Source organism: Aphelocoma coerulescens, chromosome 7 (assembly GCF_041296385.1).
Source record: "Aphelocoma coerulescens isolate FSJ_1873_10779 chromosome 7, UR_Acoe_1.0, whole genome shotgun sequence".
NCBI classification, from domain to species: Eukaryota; Metazoa; Chordata; class Aves; order Passeriformes; family Corvidae; genus Aphelocoma; species Aphelocoma coerulescens.
Window position 1 is genome coordinate 26,680,929 of NC_091021.1, and position 23,600 is coordinate 26,704,528.

Below are 23,600 nucleotides of genomic sequence, written 5' to 3' on the forward strand. Positions count from 1 at the left end.
AAGAGACCAACCCCCACCTTGGTACAACTTCCTTGCATTCTGGAGGTCTTCCATTCCTAGTGGGAAGACAATGATTTTCAACTGCTCATCTGTGGAGAGCTGTAATTAGAGCAAGTGGTGGCTGGGTAGAGGGACAGCTCAGAGCTGGAATCCCCCCAGTCATGCTCAATTCAGTGCAGGGACGGTGCACAATCATGCCATTAAAATCATATTGGAGATGATGACACAGCTGCTCCCTGAACAGTTGACCAGAACCCAGGTTATGACTTTTCATTTATTCAAAGTCTGCCATACTTTGAAGTGCAAGCATAATGCAATGCATATTTCCACAGAGACTGGCCACCTTCTGATGCTGGCATATATGGAGTTACACTGACATGTTTATGCTGGTAAAGTATGAGAGGAGCTCTCTGGAGAGGAGATATTGAGTAAAGATCTTTGCTGGAAAGAAACAGCTCATAGGGTGGTTGCTTTCCATCAATTCCTTTTATAGCAATTCATACCTCAACTCCCAGGTTACAACCTAAAGGGCTTCACACACCTCATAATCAATATCCAAGTGATCCGAATCCCCCTTTGTTCGGAAGTGCTGGGTATGCTTGTCCACCGTGAAGTTCACTTGCTTGTTGAAGCGTTCTATGAGAACTGAGTGCCAGTGCTGGTCATCCAAGAGGCTGCCCAAGGTGACAGATGTGTGGCTGTTACTGAAGTGCAGGTTGGAGTCTCCTGGAGTGGCACAGACAGGCAGAAGACACCAGAGTTACCTCCAGACTCTTAACTGGAGCATGGGGACTTGAGGGAAGCACAGAGCAGAGCTCTAGGATGCAAGCAAGAGCTCTTGGAAACAGATGCTTTTCAAAGACTGCCTTAGATTCCTTGGGTCTCCCATTCACACATATGTGTGTATAGGCCCCACTCCCATATTTTTCCCCTGTGAAACCCTTTTGATGAACCAGGAGGTGTTACTGATGCTGCACCCACACATTGCAGCAGGCAGAGCATTACTACTTTGTCTTTACCCTTGGTTCCACCAGGCCTTTTTGGTCCTGGTGGCTTAAGAGCTTCCTTCAGGTAGCAGCAAAATCTTCTGTCTAGTCACATTAACAGACCACTCCTGACACTTCACTGTCAGCTCTGTGCATTCTGCATTTTAACAAGAAAATTCTATCTGTCCATTTTCACAGGAAAAAAAAAAGCACAAGTCAGTGAAGCAAAAAAGGGTTCTGTTCAGCTCATAAAAATTCCTAAACGTGGCCTAGATCTCCAAAAGTACAGATCACAAATCACAGAAATATTTAGGCCCTAACCCGGTAATTTCAAGCACTCTTCTGTTTTCCAGCTGGCTACACGTCTGAACACTTCAGAGCCTCTCACTGAAAGGGAGTGTGTATCCTTTTTTACATTCCCACAGAATGGAGAGAACACATGCTTCAAAACTGCCAGGCAAGGTACAAGCAGATTCAAGAGAAGACATCAAAACCCTTGCCCATGACATACGGATGCACAAAGAGGACCTGAAATGGCTAAAATTTTGTACACTTGGGGCTACAGCTGTAGAAAAAAACCAACTCATCTCAGAATACACATTCACAACAGTATCTCCTCTGGAAGAAGTTACATAATATAAGTAACTGTACAATATTCTTATCCGAACATGAAACATTTGTAAGAGGACAATTTAGTGGGGTAGATCCCCCCATTCAGAGCTTCGGGTTGAAGTTTTTTGGTCTAAGTAACATGCAAATGCCAAATCAGAAAAATGATGTATTATCATTTCCAATCTTTGAAGAAGGAAAGAAAGAAAGCACAACTTGGAGACTAAACAATTAATGAGCTTATGTAAAAATGAAGCCCAACAGCTGTGGAAAATAGTTACTGATTTTTAAAACAAACATAATTAAGCACTAGGGGGAAAATGCCCAACTCAAACCCCTCAGTATGAGAAACATGAGTCAGCAGAGACTGCTGAGGCCAGCACCATGGGACACCCACAGATAAAGGCAGTGAAGATTTTGAAATAAGGCTGGGAGAAGGAGTATGATCACTCCTACTGCAGGAATTCCTATCCTTATCAAAGTGCTTCAGTGTAGCCATCAGGGAAAAAAACAAGCATCCTTCTACAGAAAGAAATTAAGCCAGCCTTTCCTCTGATGCTCTGACCCAACGTGATCGTACAGTGATGGCCTTACGGATATTCAAGAAGGAATAGTCACAGTTTTCAAGAAGGAAATGTATAGCAGTGTGCACAATGTTTTGACCAGAATGTTATCACTGAAATTCTATATTCTCAGCTCAGCTCTGAATCACTGAGTGAATGGAAAAAAATTAGGCACAAACCAAAAATAAACCTTTTCCGCAGTCCAAAGACCACTTCCTGAGAATGCTGTTCTTAAAAATAATACAAAAATCCCCCACACATATGCAAAAAAAAAGAAGGTACGTGAAGAATCAGAACTTGAGCAGTTCTGCCTTGCTCAGCACTAGTTAGAGGAGCCAATGTTTCTTCTTGGCTCAGTTACCATGTCCTGCATGACAGCAGAACACAGCATGTTCTGTTGATATCAGCTAGAGTTTCCAGATACTGTCTAATGTAAATTATAGATTCATACACAAACCAATAATCCTAATTACCCTTACCCAGGTTGAGGTGCAAGGAGAGCTTCCCTTTCTGCAGTTCCAAGGTTATGTAGTCTCCACGCTGTCCTTCCCCATGGAATAAGACTCCATCCCCCTGCATGCTCTTGAACTTCAAGGAAACGACATCTTTGAATGTGCTCATAAGCTTCTGATTGAACCTGTAGAGAAGTGAACTTCTGCCATCGAAGTCTGCAATATCTGACTCTGGAAGAAAGAAAATGGCAAAATGACAAGGAGGGGCAGCATCAGGAGAGGGACTGTATTTTTTCCAGGATCTTTTCAAATATAATTTGCAGTCAGGTATTGTCCTGAGTGCACACCCACAGGATGCAGAGGTCATTTGGGCAACCCCATTTCACCCATTTCCAATCCTCTCCCACTGCTGGGGAAAGGGAACACGAGGATAAAACCAGAACTCCCCTGCACTTGCCTTCCTCTTACAACACTTCTCTCTCACTCAACTTTTGAGAACAGAACAGGTGCCTTCCATCATATTCAGATCTCCAGAACATCCCCTGCCACATTCGCTGTTCATCTCAAATGCATTCAGGATGTTATTCATTACTTTGAACACTTCAGTACTCACTCCACTTTTGTAGCTTCACAAGTGTCTGTTGAGCTGTTCCTGCATGTCAGCCATGCCTGCATCCACCTCTGCATTCAAATAAGGATCCCCTCAGCCTCCGAGGGCTGGCTGCTTGCTTGTGATGAGCATTTATCAGCCATGTTTCTGCATGCAAATTGACTAGGCTGGCAGGTATAGTCAAATATCAATTCAAAAAGCTTTTGAAGCGATTTCATGGGAACTGGGCATCTAAACTGATTATACACCTTTGAAAATCCTATTAGAAACATATTTTCCCCTTCAGCCAGCCTCTAAAAGCCCAATCATTCTGGTAGGAAACAAGCTTTCTGTTCCTCAATTGCAATTAATATTTTCTTTGGCAGCAGCAGCCTGCAGTACTCTCTTTGCTTTATAAAGTGGCCTTTTAAGCAAAACATATTTTTAAACAAGTTTTTAAATGTATATATAAGGAGAATACTTCAGGTAGCTTTAAATACTTTTAACTAGTATGTTGTATACAAACATCTGGCTGACATACAATAATTCAATTCCAATTTCTATCCAACTGAAATTTCACACAATTTATGTATAAAACATCAATTTTGTCAATTGGTATCTCCTGTTAAAAAAAAAAAAAAAAAAAATTAAGGACACCAGAAAATGAAGAATCTGAACAGAGGTTTACTAAGCTACATAACTTCTTGGGTACATGCACAAAGACAAATAACACCTTCCTAGCACCCAAGAAGAAAGAGCAGAGACTATCTTTGTTTGCAAACTACACGTTTTAATGATAACCCAAAGCTATCAGTTTTCTATATTCTTCTGAAAAATAACTGAGGCTCATACCATCCAGACCTTCCAGTCAGTAACTGTATTGTGATTCACGTCAGTAATTTAAGTCACCTAAGCTCCATTGAGAGTTCTTCTATCCTTTTAAGCATTAACACTAGTTTAATCTACTCCTCCTTAAAAAACTAAAAATAACAGGAGCTATGGGGGGATGCTTTTAACCTTTTTGGGGTTTTTTTTAAGTGAAAATTTTAAAGAGGTTTGCAATTAAAAACTATTAAAAGCTCAGAAAATAAAACAGCTGTTAATGATTTATTACCATGGAAACTACCATGAAAACTTCTGCCTGTCCATATGACAGTTTGTACAAAAGTTTGATGGCATGCTGACAAACTTGCAGGGAGCACAGCATTTAAATCTGATGCAAAATTCTGCAGCTCCAAAACCAACTACATTCCAAATCAGAATGCAATGGATTTTTTTTTTTATGAGAATAAAACTGCAAAGAAACGCAGTCCTGAGGAAAATTCACTCCTGAATAAACTAAGACCAACTTCTTATCTGTGATGTCAGAATTGCAACATGCTGTTTCCCATAATTTGTGGAACAGTTGCTAGTTTAGGAATTATCACAAATACGTAAGCATTCCTGCCATCTGTTTTTACTGGTTTTAACTTCTGAATTAGGTGTTAAGAAACAGCTCCTTCAGCATTGCTGACTTCTCTCTATTGACACCTTGACAGCCAGTTTCCATAAAGGGAATTCAATTGGTAGCTTAGTTCTTGTGAATTTCCCCTAACTACATAAAATACTACAATTTGTTTAAAGTAAATCACAAGTGTCTTATAAAAATGATTTCATTTCAACACAGGCAGGAATTAGGAAATAGCTTATAAAGAATTTACAGTCATTGATTTCCAGAGCATTTTGCATCTAAAGTTCATTTCCCTCCTAGCTCTCAAAACCAAAGGTACTGAAAGAGCAAGGGTGCACTGATTCAATGTTGCTGCAAAAGCGGCCCTTTTTTCATCTTTTTCCTAAGATCCAAGGCTCCAGTCAGTCTAAATTCACACTTCAGTTCTTGTTCTTAACTCTCCACTAAGCCACAGCATAACAGGATTTTTTGAAGAGCTCTACTACTGACATTTACAGAGTATATCACGAAGGAAAACCTGTTTCTGTAAAGTTCTGCTCCACTAATTATCAGTTGCGAGCACATTGGCCAATAAATAGCCCTGAATGAAACGGAAATATGTCAAATAAATGGTAACACTGCCAGCCAAAAGTCATTAGTGGCAGTTTGCATGACGACAAATCGTTGGTTCCTGTTAAAAACAGCCACTCCAGAAAACCTGCTTAGTGTTTGCTTAGTGTTTATTTAGTCCATGTATGTCCATAACCCTCTTGCAACAAGAGAACAAGGATCCAAAATGTTTCAAGACTCAGAAAATCTGTAGTAATAACAAACTAAAACACAACATGTGATTTCATTCTGCACTGCCTGCTGGTGTTCTTACACTCCCTGAAGACAGACTTTACTCATTCTGGGCTCTTCCCTACACTGTCCTCATCAACAAGGCTGTTGACAGGCTGGCAGAAGCACGAGAGTACAGAGTTTACTCATGCAGCAATCTGCTCCCTGCAGCAGAGAGGATATACAGCCATACTTAAGAAGACAGTCCTCCCTCCTAGGGATTTTGGGAAAAGGGAACACTTACTTAGCAAAGGTATTCTAAAACAGGAATAACTCTAGGAACAGTTGCCATGTGAGACAGGAACTTTCAGTCTTGCGCTTGCACCAATGAACAGAATCTTTAACTCCTGGCAGAAGGGGAGAGGATGACTCCTGGTCTAAACAGACGTGTCCCCTGACCAGTCATGGCTTACTGGCTTGAATGACCCTAAAGGTGTGCCCACCTCCCTCTCAGACACACAACCCAAGGGATGAATGTGGATGACCACTTCAGAGGTGACTGTTCTGCCATGCAGCCTTGTCCCTGTCACGAATCTCTGCTTCATTTGGGTAAACGATCATTTGGGTATTTCCTTTGTGCATTTGATTACAAACACTACCAGTCAATGACCATCAGACATTAAGCAGTCCTCTGCAATGAGTTCTTTTCTATCTCATAGGAAGACAAAGGAGAGGGTGAAGGAAGGTGGGGAGAAAAAAAAAAAAAAGACAGAAAAAAGCATCCAGTAAAAATGTCATTTAATAATAAAGCACAGCATCAGATCATATTTCCTGAAGCAAAATATGAGAAATCAGAGTGCTGAACTGCAAATGAAGAATTCTGCTCTCAGAAGATACCCTGTCTCACACCGTATCATTGTTTCTCTTGTGGTATCCCAGCCTGTTAACTGCACATACTCCCAATTCTGCTGATGCACTTTGGGCTGTTAACCAGTTATAGAATATGATCAGCATCTTCAATGCAGCCATAAATCTTATCCCATAAAAGCAATTGTGTCAGCAACTTTTTTTTTTCTTGTGCGAAGCTAACAAGACTTTTCCCAAATATAAAGATACACTTGTCGCCCCTTGCCACCTCCAGCGTCAAAAGCAATTGGTTTGCCATTTGTCTGAGCTTGTCCTCTGCTGCAGCTCTGCTTATCTGCTACAAATACACTGCTGGAGCCACTGCTGCAAAGGGACAGCAAGAGCTTATACACATTTCTGCACGGAACTTTCCACAGAACTCATCATCAATCCTTTTCTGAACAAGAAACATTAATGTACGTTTCCAGATCACCATCTCCTTTCTATTTCAGTACCTATTTTGAGGATACCACGTGAGATCTTGACAGGAATTTCAAATAAATGTAATTCATTTTCATTTAAATACATACTTTCTGAAGAAAGTAAACAATTAGCAGGTTATCTGTGAATTCCATCTCATATGATGGCCTTGGAGTCCTTTATTCATAGGAACTAAGATCTGTATGGGATAGGATCAGGCACAGTCATAATCTGAAATAGCTTTACTGTTCAAAACAAGTTTTTTTTTTCCAAAGAAACATTGTCAACCGGCAGCCAAAGAGAGGGTGAAAAAAAAAAGGGAAGAAGGACAAAAAAGACAGAAAAAGAAAGCTTTTGTTTGACTAGGAGATTTGAGGAATAAACTCATAGCAAATTATTTCTAGCAGAAGCAATAGAGAACAGCAAGTGCCATTCAGCAGCACAGTACAACCACAGGCTAAGTCACCCACTTTGGCATCCAATGCACACAGCAGGGTTCCCTGGTGTGTTTTTTTGCTGTGTCCTGGCAGAGTGTCACCTGGCAGGTGACAAGACCTGATGCCTTCCACATGCCCCCTACTAAAGAGTCATCACTGAAAGCTGCACTTGCAAAAGCTAGCACAGGATTGTGTTCCTGGCGCCTCTTGAGCAGAGAATGCTGCATAGGACAGTCATACTCCAGAAACGAGATAACAGAGCCTTCTGCTGCCACAAGACTGGCACATTCACCTAAAAACACAGCAGGGAAGCCATAGGTGGCTCTTACAGATGGATTTGTATCAGCTGATGCTGTTTCTACGCCCAGAATCACATCTCTTCTTTCATATACATATAGACACTTGCAAGAAGATGGTGCATATACAATATACTTGTTCTTCTACTTCAGTTTCCTTCCTGGCTTATTCAACAGCCTGCTTCTAGAAACTCAAGCTTTGTAATTTTTTAAAAAAATTTTCCAGATTATTAATATTTCTTGTGCTACAACTGAACACGGTGGATGAGTCTGTGTGCTATCAACTTTACAAAATGCAGTTATGTAGGTGTACACCAGCTCAGGATCTGCAGCAGATACTCTGTCAGTATAACACTAAAGATGACATTTTATAAATGAGCAAACATCTTTTGTACAGTGCTGGTTTGTCTGGGTTAGGAGTAGCCAAGACAGTGAAACTATATAAGCACAACTTGTAGACAGGTATTGCTTGGCACGTGCAATTTGCCAGAGAGAAATGTGAATGGCACATTTATATAAATGGAATGAATATTTCAACACCCTGTAAAAGTTTTATGAATCCCTTTATTTCTTTTCTGGCTTGCTTTAATCTCGTTCCTTAATTCCACACAAGCACTTTTATTTCCTGTAACTGCAGGGTACAGGAAAAAGATGAAGACTTAGATGATAGCACAAGGCAACTCAGCCTGCAAGTGACTCTGCAACCTTCTTTGTGTCATAGAAAATACAACCACAGTCTGACATGAAAGTAGTGTTCATGTAGTACATCAGATGGACTAGCACCAGAAAAAGAAAAATCAGCCACAAAAGTTTCAATCTTCCCAAAGTTCAAGTTCTTTTTGTTACACATCTGTTTGGACTATACTCTTAACTGCAGAGGTTTGGGCATCATTAACAGAAGAAGCCTCTTGAAAACAGATTAGCTGGTTGTTTCAGAGTTATGTCACCAAGGGCAGTTGATTTTGAATTTCAAGTTTCAGTTTACATGTTCACTGATACACCTGGAAAAAGTCTCTTGCCCTACAGGCTGTGCATCCAGACCAGGCTGTTGCAGGTCAGTGCACAGTGTCTGTACAGGTGGAGGAATAGCACCTAAAAGAAGCTGAACAGATGTGATAGACCTACATCGAGACCATAAGAATCTTCCTGTGAAACCATGTGAAGCAATCCCAAGATCCATGTGCAGTGGCAAGGCCCCAAAGAGTCCTGTGTCTCTGTTCAGTGGGAACACGTGAATCAAATAGTTTAATAAATTTCTCTCTTTCATTTAGCTTAGACAAAGTAGTCTCCTGAACAGTTTTTATGCTTATTCTGTTACAACCCCTTATCTGTGCTTGGGAGGAACAGGTAAGGACCTAAGCTAAATGGGGAGATGTACCAGTATGGTGGTGTCACATGATGGTGACTTGTGCCACACCACGCCAAATTTACTGGTAAAATGCTGTTAATCCCCTGAGCTCTCCACAACAAAAATCTCTCGTTTCCAGCAGCCTCTCAAGTCACAAAAATGAACACAAAGTCACCTGAGAAACAAATATTGGACTTGTATTTCTTCATGAATGGACTTCCGTTTTCTGCAGTGAGCAGCATCGGTCCTTTTGCCTCACATTCACAGTCTGCCATGGTCATAGGTCAAACATCTGCAGCACTACACCAGGATATGTCACCAAAACACCCCAAGCCAGCAACATTTATAGGCTGCTCCAAAGCCCAAAACACTACAGACCGTATCTTCAAAGACCATCACGTGCTAAGAGTGGCCATAGAAAGCAGTCATGTAAAAGCAGCTAAATCAGCAGACAGGTTCTCTGCTCTCTTAAGCTATAAAGTCATCAGCCTCAAATATAACCACAGCTGCAAAATTCACAGCACTTCACAACTAGGTAACTTGCCTTAAACCCAGAAATTAACTGTTTAGGCAAATATAGCCCTCTAAAGGTCCCAATTAGCTTTGTGGCCTCCAGTGGGCAGGAGGTTTGGCAGCATCTGACTGCCTGGCACTCCCAGAAGCAGCAAATTGCTCTTTGGTGGGCTCAGCTCTGAGGAGGCTTCACCAGCTGAGCGAGATGGGCAGCACATCCCTGAGCGGAAAGGCAGGAAAAACTACAGAAAGTAATGAAAAAATAAACAATGGCAATGTATTTCACATTACATTTTAACTCATAAAACTTTTACTCTTTCCACAGCACTGCCAGCACCAATTAAAAGCTCTCTGACAAAATGTGGGTTAAGATGCAGCCACTTACTGTAAGAGCAGCCGAAGACCTCAACTCTCAGTCCTATCCGCCCACCAACGTTCCACTTGAGAGGGATGAAGCGCAAGAATCGAGCTTTCATGGAGTGCAGCAGCTTGTGGTGAACCACACTGTCAGCATTGCTGTTCCCTGTGAAAACCTGGAAGGACAAAGAGCCTTGCTGAGACATTAAGCAACAAGAGGTGAATGCAGCACTCTGAACAAAGGCTGTGAACTGCCAGCCCTCTTCACAATTCTCAATCTCAAAAACTACTAAAAATTATTTAAATTGATTGTCAAGTTTTCTTTTAACTGCTGCATCTCTTATGAAGGGAAACGAGGGAGACAGCAGCACACAGAGCACCTCAGCAGAGTGGGGGGATGTATACACAGAGTTACAAAAGCAGGTTGTGGATGGGGATGATACAGAAGATGCTGCACAATTTCTCCCAACCCAGGCCATTCCTGTGCACTATAATACTCCATCAACCCCTAAAATAGTCAGAGTCCCATCAGCACAGTGAAGGATGGGGCTCGATTTAGCCTTTGGTGCATTTATGGAAGTAGGAAAGGATAGACAAAGGCCACTGAAGTTCTCCAAAGCCTGGAAAGAAGAACAGGACCGTGTATTTCTAGATACCCAACAGAAAACTCAAGCAAGAAACAGGAAGAGATAAAAGCCTGAGTCAGTACACAGGAGAATCAGCATTTTGACTGTGTTTGCACTTGAGAGAGTTAAAGCATGCAAACAGTAATAATTTAATTTATTTTCTTACCTATTTGATTAATTGCCTGCAAAAGCAAGCCAAAATTAATGGCCCTAGTCAGAATTGTAACTTAACAAGAGGAAATTCTCTCATGGATGAAGAATGACCGAGGGATTTCAAAGACAAACCCTCAGAAAAACATCAAGGCTGTATTCCTGCCTGAAGCATTTTCAATTCATCTTTACACCCTTCTCTGTAATATTGGCCCAGGAATATCACAGGCTTTCTGCAATCTTCACAACATTTGAGTAACTCAGCTAGGATTGAAATTTGAAGCTAACAGTTTTGTAAAACATGAAAACCAAAGAGAGAACACACAAGCACATAATCTCATAGGAGAGCCATATTTTTAAAAGAGGTCCTGCATTTTGTAAGTATAATATTTCATCACAAAAAGTTGTACCAGTTTTAAATGCTTCTGCAGTTCAAAAATTGGCACCATTCACCTACACAATGCAATTGTGAGCACAAACTGGAATAAGCCCATTAAAGTAGACCTACAATTCATTTCTGTGGTTGAAGGATGTGTTAAAGAGATTAGGGGTTCACTTCTAATCAGATTTTTTTCCTCAAATGCAAGCATTCCAATTTTTTTCCAAATGTTATTATGGATGATGTAAAACCTCAAATTCAGTATATTCTTGTTTTAATCAACTCAGTATTCAACTCATTTCCTATACCTCTAGTTCTGAACTTTTCATGCACAAGATCTTGTTTTCTACGAGTATAAAGCAACAGTTAACTAACCTCTCACAAATTAAGTTATAATTTTTTTTGAATGGGGATTCTTGTTGATGTTAATTCAAAGTTAACCAAATACAGAAGTTTACTGCTTTATCCTTCAGATATACTTTGTGAAGTGGAACAAACAGTACTTCTATATGTCCTGATCTTACTCATACTGCTTTCCACATAGGAGCTAAGTTCAAATTCCAGCAGAGAGTCTTTCGGAGATTTTTTCCTTATATTTCAAGAGAAAATTCTTGTTCTTCTCAGTAATGAAACTGTCAGTAGAGAGTAAGCCTCACAGTCATAGCTGTGGCAGTCCTCACATTTTTAGTAAGACACTCATGGATACAGATCGAAGTGTAGTTTTCTGTTTGTTTGCTCCAAAGGCTCATGTTCTTGGAGTCCTGTGATTATGCAAAAGCCTCACCTTTCATAACATAAAAAAGAAAGAAGAAAAAGAACAGAGGGGCAACAGAGAGTTTCCAGTCTTCCCAAATGTGAAGAAAAGCTTAAAATGCAGTGACTAGAGTGAAAGTAAGGGTGAAAATTAAGAGATAAAAGACAAAGTACACCTTAACACTATGAAACAAGCTGGGGCGTCCAGCATACTTCAGGGACTGCCTGTGCCATCAAGGAGGTGGTTTTGCCAGAGAAATGATTCACAGCTGTACCACACCCATTGCAGGCTGACCTAGCAGCCTACCCACAGGCCCCTCTGCTAGGTATCTTCCCTCTACACCTCAAGAAAGAGCCAGAATTATCCACATCCAGCCCCCAGATCCGTTCACTCCGAACATGATGGGCAACTGTGTAAAAACATCCTTCCCACACTGAAAGAGCCACATTGGTAAAAATAAACTGTTCTGAAGTCCTATACAGCCCTTACAGCAGTTTTTTTTCCTCAAGTTTCTCTAATAAGCAAAGAGCTAATGATACTTTTGGGGAAAGGAAATCCACAGGCATTGCTGTACCCATTGATCTGTGCCTACGAGATGGCTCTGTGTGCAGCTGGCACATCCCTGCTTGCTGCTGCCAGCGGGGCGTCACTGTGTGTGTGCCTTCAGGGTTGCTTTGATTTTCCTTTCCAACTCCCACTGCTATACAAATCACCTTTTGATGCTTTATGGACCACCTGTCCATTGACTGAATAACACCAATTGCCACAGACGGTCACTTGAAAACTTAGATCCACAGCTGACACAGAAAAAATCCATCCATTAAAGAAGATGAAACTGGGATGCAGTACCAGATTTCACAGCCCTGGAGGTTCAGTTATTGATTAACAGTAAACCTATCAGTGAGAATGGCAGAAGTCCTCTTGAGAAACAGCCTCTATTACAACTTGTTGTTGATAAGGATTAATTCCCAGGAACAAAATGACAAACAAGTGCAGAAAACAAAGCACCTGCATTTCCCATGCAACACAGTTGCTCTGGGAGGGAGCACAACACTTCAATCTGTGTCTTTTAACAAGCCCTGTAAACACAACAGACTGATGATTTACCTGGGAAATTCTGCCTCTGGCATTCTATGGGGCTTATAAATCAAAGAGCTCCATTAGTGCCAAATTTTGCCACCAGCTTCTTGAAGGCAAAAGCTTTTCCCCAGTGCCAGCAGCCACAAGGTTAACAGCTGGCCAGAGCTGCCCCTCAGACCAAGCTTGTTTCACAGTGCCTGGCTGCACGGTGCTCTGCTGTGACACAGACCACAGCAACACAGTAATATTTTATGAGGCTTTTTTTATGAGCCAGCAAAGGCAGGTCCCACTGGCATGAAAAGGTGAGGGGAGAGCAGCTGCAGTGGTTTGGAGCAGGGTCCGACCGGCTCAGTGCTGCCTCTTGGGCCGCAGCTGTCAGCATGTCGGGAAGAATGGCAATGAGACAAGCGTGTGCAACACTCTTCCCAATGCTCAGCTCACCTAGTTCATGGAATATAGTGAAATAGGACAAAATGGAATTCCAGTTTAAGTGAAAAAGAAAATTTTGAAAAGAAGCTTAAATCTCAAAACCACTGCTGTTGCCTGAAATTTGCATGGATGACTCCCTCAGGAAAAACAATGATTTAACTAAATGGGCTATTTTTACAACTCTCCCATTCAGAGGGATCCCAAAAGCTTTTCAAGGGCAGTTCAGGAAAATGTCACACAACTGTGGTGAAATATGACAGTTGTTTGATAACCCTACAGACACACCTTTGTTTCTTTACCTCATGCATTAATTCAGAGCTATGCCAGATCATACCAGTGAGATTTGATGAGCTTTAGATCCTCGTGGCCAAACTCTTAGACTGATCTCCACCTCCCAACAGACAAGTGGAAATTGGGTGCAAGTGTCTGCTCATGAAAGACTAATAAATTCAAAAGATAAGATCAGATGCAGGACTTTATCTCAGTCTCCCCCCCCCCCCCTCCATGAACCCTCTGCACACCAAATGGCAACTTATTTACAGACCTGCAGAAGGTGGTTCCCATAATGGCTCTGCTGAATACATTCTGCTCTCCCACTTTGTAAGGCGGGTAATGGGATGGGTTCCAAATGAGTATCCAAGCAGCACCATTGCCACAATCCTCAGCCCTGAACGGTGACCAGGCAGACCTGAGGTTAACTACCTTCTAGGGGAGGTATTTTAAGACATTGAAAACTCTCATTTCTGCCAAAGTAACTCTGATGAGCTGAACTGAGGGGAAAAAAATAATCAGATTATAAATGTGCAGAGGGCATACAACACAGATGTTCGCAATTTACAACATTTCAACCTTCACTAAAAGAAATAAAATCACAGAAAAGAGCACTCCACCTTCAAATCTCACCTGTGACATCACAGTGTGCTGCCTCCAGTGCCTGAAGAAAAGGGACAAGAGGGCACTTAATTCAAGCTATCCAGAGCTTAGTGAAGGAACCAAAGGGAGACAAAAAGCAGCTAAGCCTGTCATAAATCCCAAAACTGCAGTACTTATGAGTAAAATTGTGTCATTCTCCCCTTTAAACTTCCTTAGCTGGATGAGAAAGATCATGAGCTAGAGTTTGTGCCATGATGCAGAACATACTTCCTGGTGAATGACTCCCAAGTACTTGAGTGTACATGCACTTTAAAAAAAGCATGACTTTTCAATGAAGAAACAACATGAAAATCTGAAAGAGGAAGAAGAAGGCATTGCCTAGCTTTTCACATTTTTCAGGCTGAAACAAACTCTGACTTTTATCTTCTCCAAAGGTAATGGGATTTCAGTTGTGCGGAAGTTCGTGTTACCCAGAATGCAACTCAGTGGGGCTACTGGGTGAGGGTATTAAATCCAGGTTTTGAGGAAGCCAGTGACTAAAACCAGGTTATGGCAGGGGTCCTACGTCTCTGCTTATATGTGTGGAAAGAGACTGAGGGTTACCATGACAAGGACACAACACTGCCATAAACACACCATATGGAAACTCAGCAGCCTCTGATTTTAATGGGTTTCTTTTCACAGAAAAATTATACTGCATCAGTGCTTGCTAGCTGCACCTTAGGCCTGGACAGTTTTGTGGTTACTTTCTGTAACAATGAAAATTAAGAAATACATTTAGTTTCTGCTGCAAATCAAAAGTAACTGTCAGTCCAGGCAATTCTGGAAACTCGCCCCTGTCTCCTCAGCTCAGCCCTAAAAAACAAAAACTAAAATATAATTTCAAAGTCCAAATGTTTGGGGTTTTTTCACATTTTACCATTTCTACATCCTGTGAATGCTAACGGTGAAAAATGCTGCTTTGCTTATGTAATGGAAAAAGTCCTGCCTAACACATCAAGCCAGAACTGTTAATACCTTGTCACAAAGAAACACGGTGAAATGGCTTTGCTGTCATCTCCCTCACCCTGTGCCCAGACTGGAAGCTGCTAAAAGCTCCTCCTCATTTGGAGGGTGAGTTCAGTGCAGCTGCCCAGCTCAGGAGTTCATGGCAGGATCTGGCCCCTAGGAGTTGTTCTCTTTCAGCATGTGGTCTTAAAAAATTATTTTGCTGTTAGAGGGGGCCAGACCATGGCGAGAAGGAAAGGATGACAAGGAGGACTGCTCAGGTCCTTTAAGAGCTGAAGTTTAGAGCTCTGTTTTCAATACCAGACAGCTACATTTGGCATATGGATGGCAAACCTAAGTATTCCGTTTTCCCACCTCTATTTCTCAAGAGGCAAGTTAAATTTTCTTTCAGTATTCTTTCAAACCATCTGCAGAAATGAAGTACATTTACTTGGAGGAACTTGCCTGCTTAGGAGAGTCAATGGGAGCTTTTTCCACCAATTTAAGCTGGTTTCAGCCTGAGCCCAAGAAGAAACAGCTGTCAGCTTGGTCCAGGGACCAAAAGCTGGGGGGCAGGTTGTGTCCACTTAGCACATCAGTAACCTCTGAGCATCTCTTTCCACTTTATGTCTCTTTCCTTTAAATACACCACTGTCTTCATGATAAAAGGTAACCAGTTATTTCTGGATAACCACCTTCTGAGCTGATTAGTCTGTTTCCAGACTCATACTTCAGCTTCCAGCTTGAAGTCTAAACCCTATCCTACCTTCATAGAGAGAAGTCTCCTTTCTGTTTATGTTTCTTCTTTCTCAACAGCAGCTACATTTTTCTCTGTGAAACACCCATCCTTGACAAGAACCTCAGAAATAATACCCCCTGGCACACTGTCAGACAACAACCTCAGAAAAAATATCCCCTGGCACATTGTCAGAGCTGCTATTAGGGAGGAGCAGGAGGGAAAAGAATACAAGAGGCACCTGTCAAAATTATCCTCCCATAACATATTATCTGAGCAAGTGACAGCTTTCCATCTCATCACTCCACGCCCTAATGGAAAAAAAAAAAAAATTCATCTACAAAGAGGTAGTTTAACTTCCCTATACAGCAAAGATTAAAATGACTGGCTGCAGTGATCAAGCAGGAGTCCTACTGGGACTGCATTACACTTGTTACTTACTGAGGGGCTGACTGCTGTGCTCCAGCAATGCAGTGTCTGCCTGGGCTCCTGAGCACTATTTAGACACCTCTGAGCTACTGGCAGTTTCTGCACAAGCAGGGCAGTCCAGGGGAGAGGAGATGCAGTAATGTGTCAGGGTCCATACTAATTCATCACTTCCCTAAATGATCTGCTCAAGTGAGAAGGTTATTTGCTGCTAATCCACCCCATTACACTGCATGCATACCTTTCTGTCTGGTTAGTTACTTTCCAAATACAGGAACAAATGCTGTTAACAACATCATTAACATCAGATAGATGACTGCCCAAAGTAAACTACATTTATATTAAGGATGCTGCTTATTATCCTTCTGCTGACAGTTAGTAGAACTAATCACAGATTTTTCAATAAATCCATCATTTTTACATCATCAAAATATTTTGCAAGCAAAAGCATTTAAAAATTTTTAAATAATAGCCATTAAGATTATGTATATAATATTATTTTCTAAATAGGTCTGCATCAAAATAAAACACATGTGTGTAATGATGGTGACATTAGAAACATGAAGTTTCTTGGGTCCCTTAAGGACAGGGAAACATTTCTATTTATACCAAAGAAAATTAAACAAAATACTGGAGAACTTCTTAACCCTTTGCACATTTTTTTCCCTGTTCTGATTCACCCCTAGAAATTCTAATTTGTTCTCTGGCTTTGTTCAGCAGCACCTTTCTATACTGAAATGGACAGTTTCATCTTTAAACAGTTCAAATTAGTGTCAATCTGTTTCCAGAGTCTGCCAGACTGTACCTTGGCAAAGTCTGAGACACTGTATCCACCAGAGACCTTTCCCAATAGGCATCTTGGGTACAGTGATCTCTTTTGAAGAAAAACAAATTTACCAAATGGATAATACATGAGCTACATCACTTGACTTCAGGAGGGAAAATGGTCTCTGTCTTCTTCCATTTCCTCATAGAGATGTAGCCCAAGTGCCTGATCCAATCTGTAGTTGGGCAGGTTGCCCTTCTTCTTCCCAGCAATGAACCAAGTGCAATTTCCCTACCCTACTGAGACACTCTTTGCATACATATGTGAAGTTGCATCTCGCATAATTGCATTCCATTGATGGAGAATGGATCCCTATCCTTAGATTTTAGAATCAGCTTTGTCTTGGGAGCACCTGGAGGTGAAGCTGTTATCGCTGTTAATATTATCACTGCTACATAAATAAAGAATAATAGAAGCAAGAAGCAGCAAAATTAAACCTGTAAATTACAAGTCTAAGCTAACAGTCGGCAGCTAATTCCTGCTTCTGTTCAGCCTCCTGCACTTTATCTTAAAGGCAATCCTACATAAAGGTAGTATTTTAAACTAAATCACAACAAGGATAAATATTTCTCTAGTACCTTGACTAGATTAACCTTAGCCAACAGAGTGAAACTGCTCTTCTGCTGCCAACACTAATCATAGATTTCAGCTGTTCTGCATAAATCTCATAGAGACCTTCATGCTTTACATTAAATTAGTGGGATTAACAATGCAGTGAATGTGTTTATGTCTGGCAGTGCTGGGGAACTCTGGGAACCTTCCCTGTGTTTAGCTTCATCAAAGTACATTTAAATAGCTAGTGCTGTACACTCAGTGTCTCTCTGGTTGCAATTTGCCAGACGGATCCAGCAAGATGACACCAGAGAGGTGTTAGTTATTCCATGCAACAGTGACCTCAGATGAATACCGTGCTTCATTATCTTATGATATTTCACTGTTATAAAGTTTGATAGCATTTTCATTTGGATCAGATCCCTGTGGAAGGAGGAAAATAGGCAGGCTTGATTTTCTCCAGTGTTCTATAACACACTGAAATGCAGGTGCCTACACACATTTTTTGTTACGCCCTCCTCCCCCCAGCCCCATAGCAACTTCCATAAGGAAGAAAAGACAGGTTATCGTTGTAGGCAACTCCCTTCTGAGGAGAACAGAGGGTTCAGTACTCTGGACAGATCCTCCTCTTATGAAAGTCTGCTGCCTCCCCGGGGCCTGGGTTAAGGACATCACCAGGAAAATTCCCAACCTGGTACAGCCCACAGATCAGTACCCATTACTGCTCTTCCATGTGGGTGGCAATGAAGCCACAAGCTCACCCTTCAGAGCAGTGAAACCATGCTCATGCACATCAGCCATAGTCTTGGCCTAGTGAGTTATACAGTCTTGTCTCTACCACAGGAGGGCTAAATTTAATTGACAAATCTTCCTCCTACAAAACCATTACTGTAATGCTTGCAGCATCCCACATTTGAATCTTGTCATTCCACTTTCACACTGAAGTCCATCATTGAACCACATTAAATTAATCCTGAGGACACTAAAGCAACTTAAAGAAACCACATCTCTTCCTCCTGCAATAGGGTAAGATGAGCTTTTGCAGCATCTTGGCAGGCAGACATGCAATGTCTTCCAAATGCATGTCTGCCCATTACGTTTCAACCGCACATTTCATTACACCAACCACACCAAACAATCCTCAGCAGTAGGCTCTGAAGATCATGATGTTGTCTATTATACAGCACAAAAAAAAAAAAATGTAACTTTCTATTAGTGATCCAAGAAGGAGGCCTGAAATTCTGAGGTGTATTTTTGCCGGCATACAAATAATACTTGTTCCTGTTGTTATGGTAGGACATACGGCATCGTGACACACTTGGCAGGTCCAAGATGACATCAGACCATCAATAAAAACTGTTCTATTACTTTTATTTTAGAAATTAGAAGAATATGGGAACTTTTCAGCGAGTTTGAAATGTCAGTGCTTGTAAAAACATATTTTGAAATGAGCATTACCCCCACGCGGATGAACGCAAGGGAAGGAACAAGAAGTTTCTTGCAACAAGAGGAGTTTCTATGCAAGAGATGTTTCTGTAAATGTGCAAACTGGGATGCATCATTCTGGACTGTTCCTAGGACCTTCAATAACAGTTTCATTCTTGTCCTTTCCCAAAGGAGGATCATCCTACAGAATCTGTGTCTTTGCATCCTCTAACAGCAAGATATGTGATGCTGATTTACACAGCAAGATCACCAGTTTTTAAGCAGTTGTAATGGATCACCCCTAGGAAGGCAAACAAAGACTGCAAGTTGTCATCCTCTGCTGTACACCTCCATTTAAGAAAGGAACAACAAATAATGAGGTATGGAAGTACTCCTCAACCTTACATGCCATGGCACTAGGTTCAGGAGCCTCCCATGCCATTTTAGAAATGTAAGCATATTAAGAAAATGAATTTATTTCTGTATAGACCTGCAGCTTCAACAGACACTTTTTTTTTAAAGAAATCAAATCAGAGTAACAGCTTCAGTGAAAGGAAATTGCTCAAATGAAGGGAAAAGTAGAATTATATTTTAAAATGCCACGTCAATAATTTCAATATAGCGCCTCAATACAAATTAAGAGGCATTATAATTAATTTACTCTGCACTGGTGCGGCCTCAACCTTGAATCCCATGTGCAGTTTTGGGTGCCACAGCATGAAGATATTAAGCTGCTAGAGAGTATCCAAAGGAGGGCCACGAGGAGGGTGAGGGGTCTGGACAGGAGGCCATGTGAGGAGTGGCTGAGGTCCCTTGGTCTGATCAGCCTGGAGGAGACTGAGGGGAGACCTCACTTCAGTTACAACTTCCTCATGAGGGGAAGAGGAGGGGCAGCACTGATCTCTGCTCTGTGGTGGCAGTGACAGAACCCAAGGGAACAGCGTGAAGCTGGGTCACGGGGGGTTTAGGTTGGATATCAGGAAAAAGTTTTTACCCAGAGGGTGGTTGAGCACTGGAAAAGGCTCCCCAGGGAAGTGGTCACAGCACCAGCCTGACAAGAGTTCAAGAAGCATTTGGACAATGCTCTCAGGCACGTGGTGTGACTCTTGGGGTGTCCTGTGAAGGGCCTTGAGTGGGACTCAGTGATCCTGATGGGTCCTTCTTACTCAGCATATTCTATGAGTCTATAAATTGAACACTCTGCTTTTTCAGAGACCTTTCTTACCACTCCTTTTGTAAGCTGTCCTTTTTCCTTTCACTTCCATACAGTTTTTCCCTAAATCATAGCTAGGTAAACACTTAAAAACTAGTCTTAAAATCTTGGAAGCCTCTCCAGTGGTATCAGTATTTCCCATTAAAGTATGGCAAAAGATGTGGGAGTTGAGGAGAGGGGGAAGTATGGGAAAAGAGGAGGGAGTTGAGGAGAGAGGAAATCAATAGCTCCTTAACAAGCCCTTCTCCTGAGGTGTGAAATCTAGCACAGAGGGCTCTTTTAATCTTTTTATCTCCTGATCATAGGTGAAAGAAAGGATCAGTGAATAGGATCCATGAAAGAGCTCGCCTTTAGAACAAGAAATAAGAACACCTAACATTTTTTGCAAATATTAAGATGAAGGCATTGTGTTTAAGGTGTTTTTCTTTTTATCCTGAAAGCAGTATGAGTAGCTACCCCTTGAAAAGTAACAAAAAGGGAAGAAAGAAGCAAGTGTTTTCAGGCAATGCAACCCACAGAGTGGAAAATTAACCTATTACAGGATTTCCTTTCAAACCTTTTGCACACATTGAGGCCTGAATAATAAGCTGGGCTAGGATATATGTTCACAGTTCAGTCTTCAGAGATGAACTTGTTCTCTGGCTAACAGAAGATAACTCTGTAAATACACAAATTTACCTTCTAATACAGGACACTGAAATTCCCTCAAGTGCTTCTGCAGCAATGCTACAGTCTCATGCACATTTGAACTCACCAAGTTTCTGCAGCAGAGCATTAATGAACACCTGAACCACCACCTGTGTGGAGAACACACAACTTTGACAGCAGTTCTTTAAAACACCACTAAATCAACACATTATGACTAAAGGAAAATGCAGCAATTCTGCAGGCTCCCAGATTGTTTATTAGATGGTATGCTTGGAGAGTCAGATTAGCATTTTCAAAGAGTCCAGTTTCTCCCCATACTGGCATTCATGTGCCTTGCTGAGGAATGAATTGTGCCAAAATCCATACTCTTGATTACAGGAGAGAAATGGACAAAATGCACTCAACCAGCAAAGCATGGCCTCAGGATATTTAGGCCAAGCCTGTCAGCACAGGTCTCTATGGTTATGTCAAAGGCACATGTGCTCACTCTGGAAGTGTAACTAACCTGGGTTATACCTTGTGTGTTCAAAAATACATCCCCCAGCAGACATACAAGTGGAAAGCAGCCACATGGGAGAGGCAGTAAAGGGTACAAAGTTTGTAAGGATGGAGTGGGAAACACTGGTAAAAAGGAGGGTGCTATGTTTAAAAGAAAGGTTAGAAGCCAATAGGGACAGTGAATTACTACTGACCACCCTAACATCAATATGGGTTGAAATTCTTCCACATTAGTGTGTTAGGTCTGGGTTATCAAACACATGACCATGTTATGTTGTCATTTCACTCAATGGTAGATAAGGCATTAATAAAAGATCCAAGACTAGAGAAAACAGAGAGAAGCCTTTTTCAGCTTTGAATAGAGTGAAACTGTCAGATCATCTTAAACTTCAAATTTTAGACATCAGAAATGCGTAATTGCTGGAGTTGGTAAGCAAGGTACCCAACACACAGACACAATGTGTTCTTTAGACTAAACCAGCACTCAGGATGAAAACACTGCTATTGAGGAGCTTCTCTGCAAAACTGGCCACACAAAACTGGAATCCAACACACAAATGCAGAACTACACACATACGCACAAGCTTAAAGTATTATTTTAAAGCAGAGATTAACTTCAAAAAAAAAATACATAAAACCTAGAATTTGTTAGTTAGAAATTAAAAGTAACAACAGGATAAGTATTTTAAAGTCATCATATTGGAGATTTAAAATAGATCAAAACCACTTATGCTGAAAACAAATTTCTTTAAAATGAAAGAAGTAAAATCCATCTGGTAAAATCAGAGACTGAGAAGCTATTTTAAGTAGGAAGACTTTCCTCTAAAGAAGAAGTCACAATTAAAGGATAAAAATGGAAATTGGGATCAGCTCTGTAAGTACAGAATACCAGCATAACACAGAATTTAAAAATTTTTAGAGCATTTGATACAAGGCATAAAAAACCAGCAATAAATACCCTTATGAACATATGATAGGAAAAAAAAACCAACTAATAAAAATGCTACAAGACAGCCTTGAAGAAGACAAGGCCAAAGCTGAGATGGTGAATTAATTCTTTTCATCAGAGCAGAGTGTAGGCTACAGCTTAGGGTATTTCCAACTCTAGGCTCTTTTTCCCTTATGGGCGAGAAAATTATTTCAAATTGAAGTATTGAATTAGCATATAAAATAAAGAGAGAAAATCCACTAAGCTCAATTAATATTCTTCCACAATTCAATATAAAATTGCTCAACTACTAGACATGATAGCTATCCTATCCAGGAAATTTACTTCATTAGCAGAGAAACAGAAGGTGGCAAATGCAGGGGCACATTTTAAGAGGCTTTAAGACAGACCGTGGTACCCACATACAAATAAATCCATAAATTAGTAGAAATTATTTTAAAAATCAGAATAAACAAACAAGCAGATCCTTATATAATGATTAAAAGACATCTTGTTTTTTAAGAGGGAATACAGACCTTAAAAATTTATTATTGGCCTTCAAAGGAATCAGTTTATGGATTGATAATGATGCTATAATTTATACCATGCACTTGCATTTCCATCAACTTTTGCTGAAAACCACTGAAAGAAAAAAGAAAAACCAAACAAAGCTCATATATGACAAAAGAAAATGTGCATTTATGGGAATCTAGTCTGATCTATGCTATTTCTGGCTTCCTAAATGTCATACCGAAGAAAACATGGAGCACAGAGAACTAACACAACTTTGTGATAACACAAAAGTTGTTGGCTTGTCAAAATAAAGACTGACAGAAAAGCTGCACAAGGATCTGATGATATGGAATGATCAGGCAGTAAAATGGAAAATAAAGAGGATCAGCAAATATAAAGCACCACACCACACAGATAAAATCATCCTCACCACACACCCACTCTGAAATACATTGGAAATCTGCTGCTGTCATTCAGGAATCTTGAAGCCTTGTAAACTGCTGGATGCAAACATCAGTTCTGGACTCAAAATGGCCAAAAACCCGAAGAAGTTATTAGGAATTGCAAGGAAAAAAAAAAGAGAACCAGCCGTCCAAAAAGTATTAAAATTACTTTATCTATTAACAGTTAATGTGACCCCAACTTGAAAACTGGGAAGCTTTTGTCTCTCCATTTGACAAATGTATAGTTGAACTGAAAAAAATAAATATAGAAAACAGCCACAAAGTAGGCCAATGGTACAAAACATCTTCAGAATGTTGAAAGATTAAACACACTGGGATTTTTTAGCCTGAAAATTGATGTCTGAAGTACAATACAACATGGAGTTATAAAATAATGAATAACAGACATAGCAGGAGATTGGGGAATTA

The 23,600-nt window shown here is 40.8% G+C and overlaps 1 protein-coding gene across 4 annotated transcripts in view; it reads right to left on the reverse strand.

The window, feature by feature from the left end:
• CNTNAP5 (contactin associated protein family member 5) overlaps nt 1–23,600 on the reverse strand; it is a 272,841-nt gene that overhangs the window by 140,296 nt on the left and 108,945 nt on the right. For 3 of the 4 annotated variants that reach the window (XM_069020986.1, XM_069020988.1, XM_069020987.1), the window contains 3 exons: nt 9,714–9,861; nt 2,638–2,841; nt 542–726 (listed from right to left, as the gene is read on the reverse strand). In XM_069020986.1, the coding sequence (XP_068877087.1) occupies nt 542–726; nt 2,638–2,841; nt 9,714–9,861 (537 nt within the window). Of the gene's footprint in view, nt 1–541; nt 727–2,637; nt 2,842–9,713; nt 9,862–23,600 lie in introns of those variants that run through there. The other variant, XM_069020990.1, reaches the window with a different exon arrangement.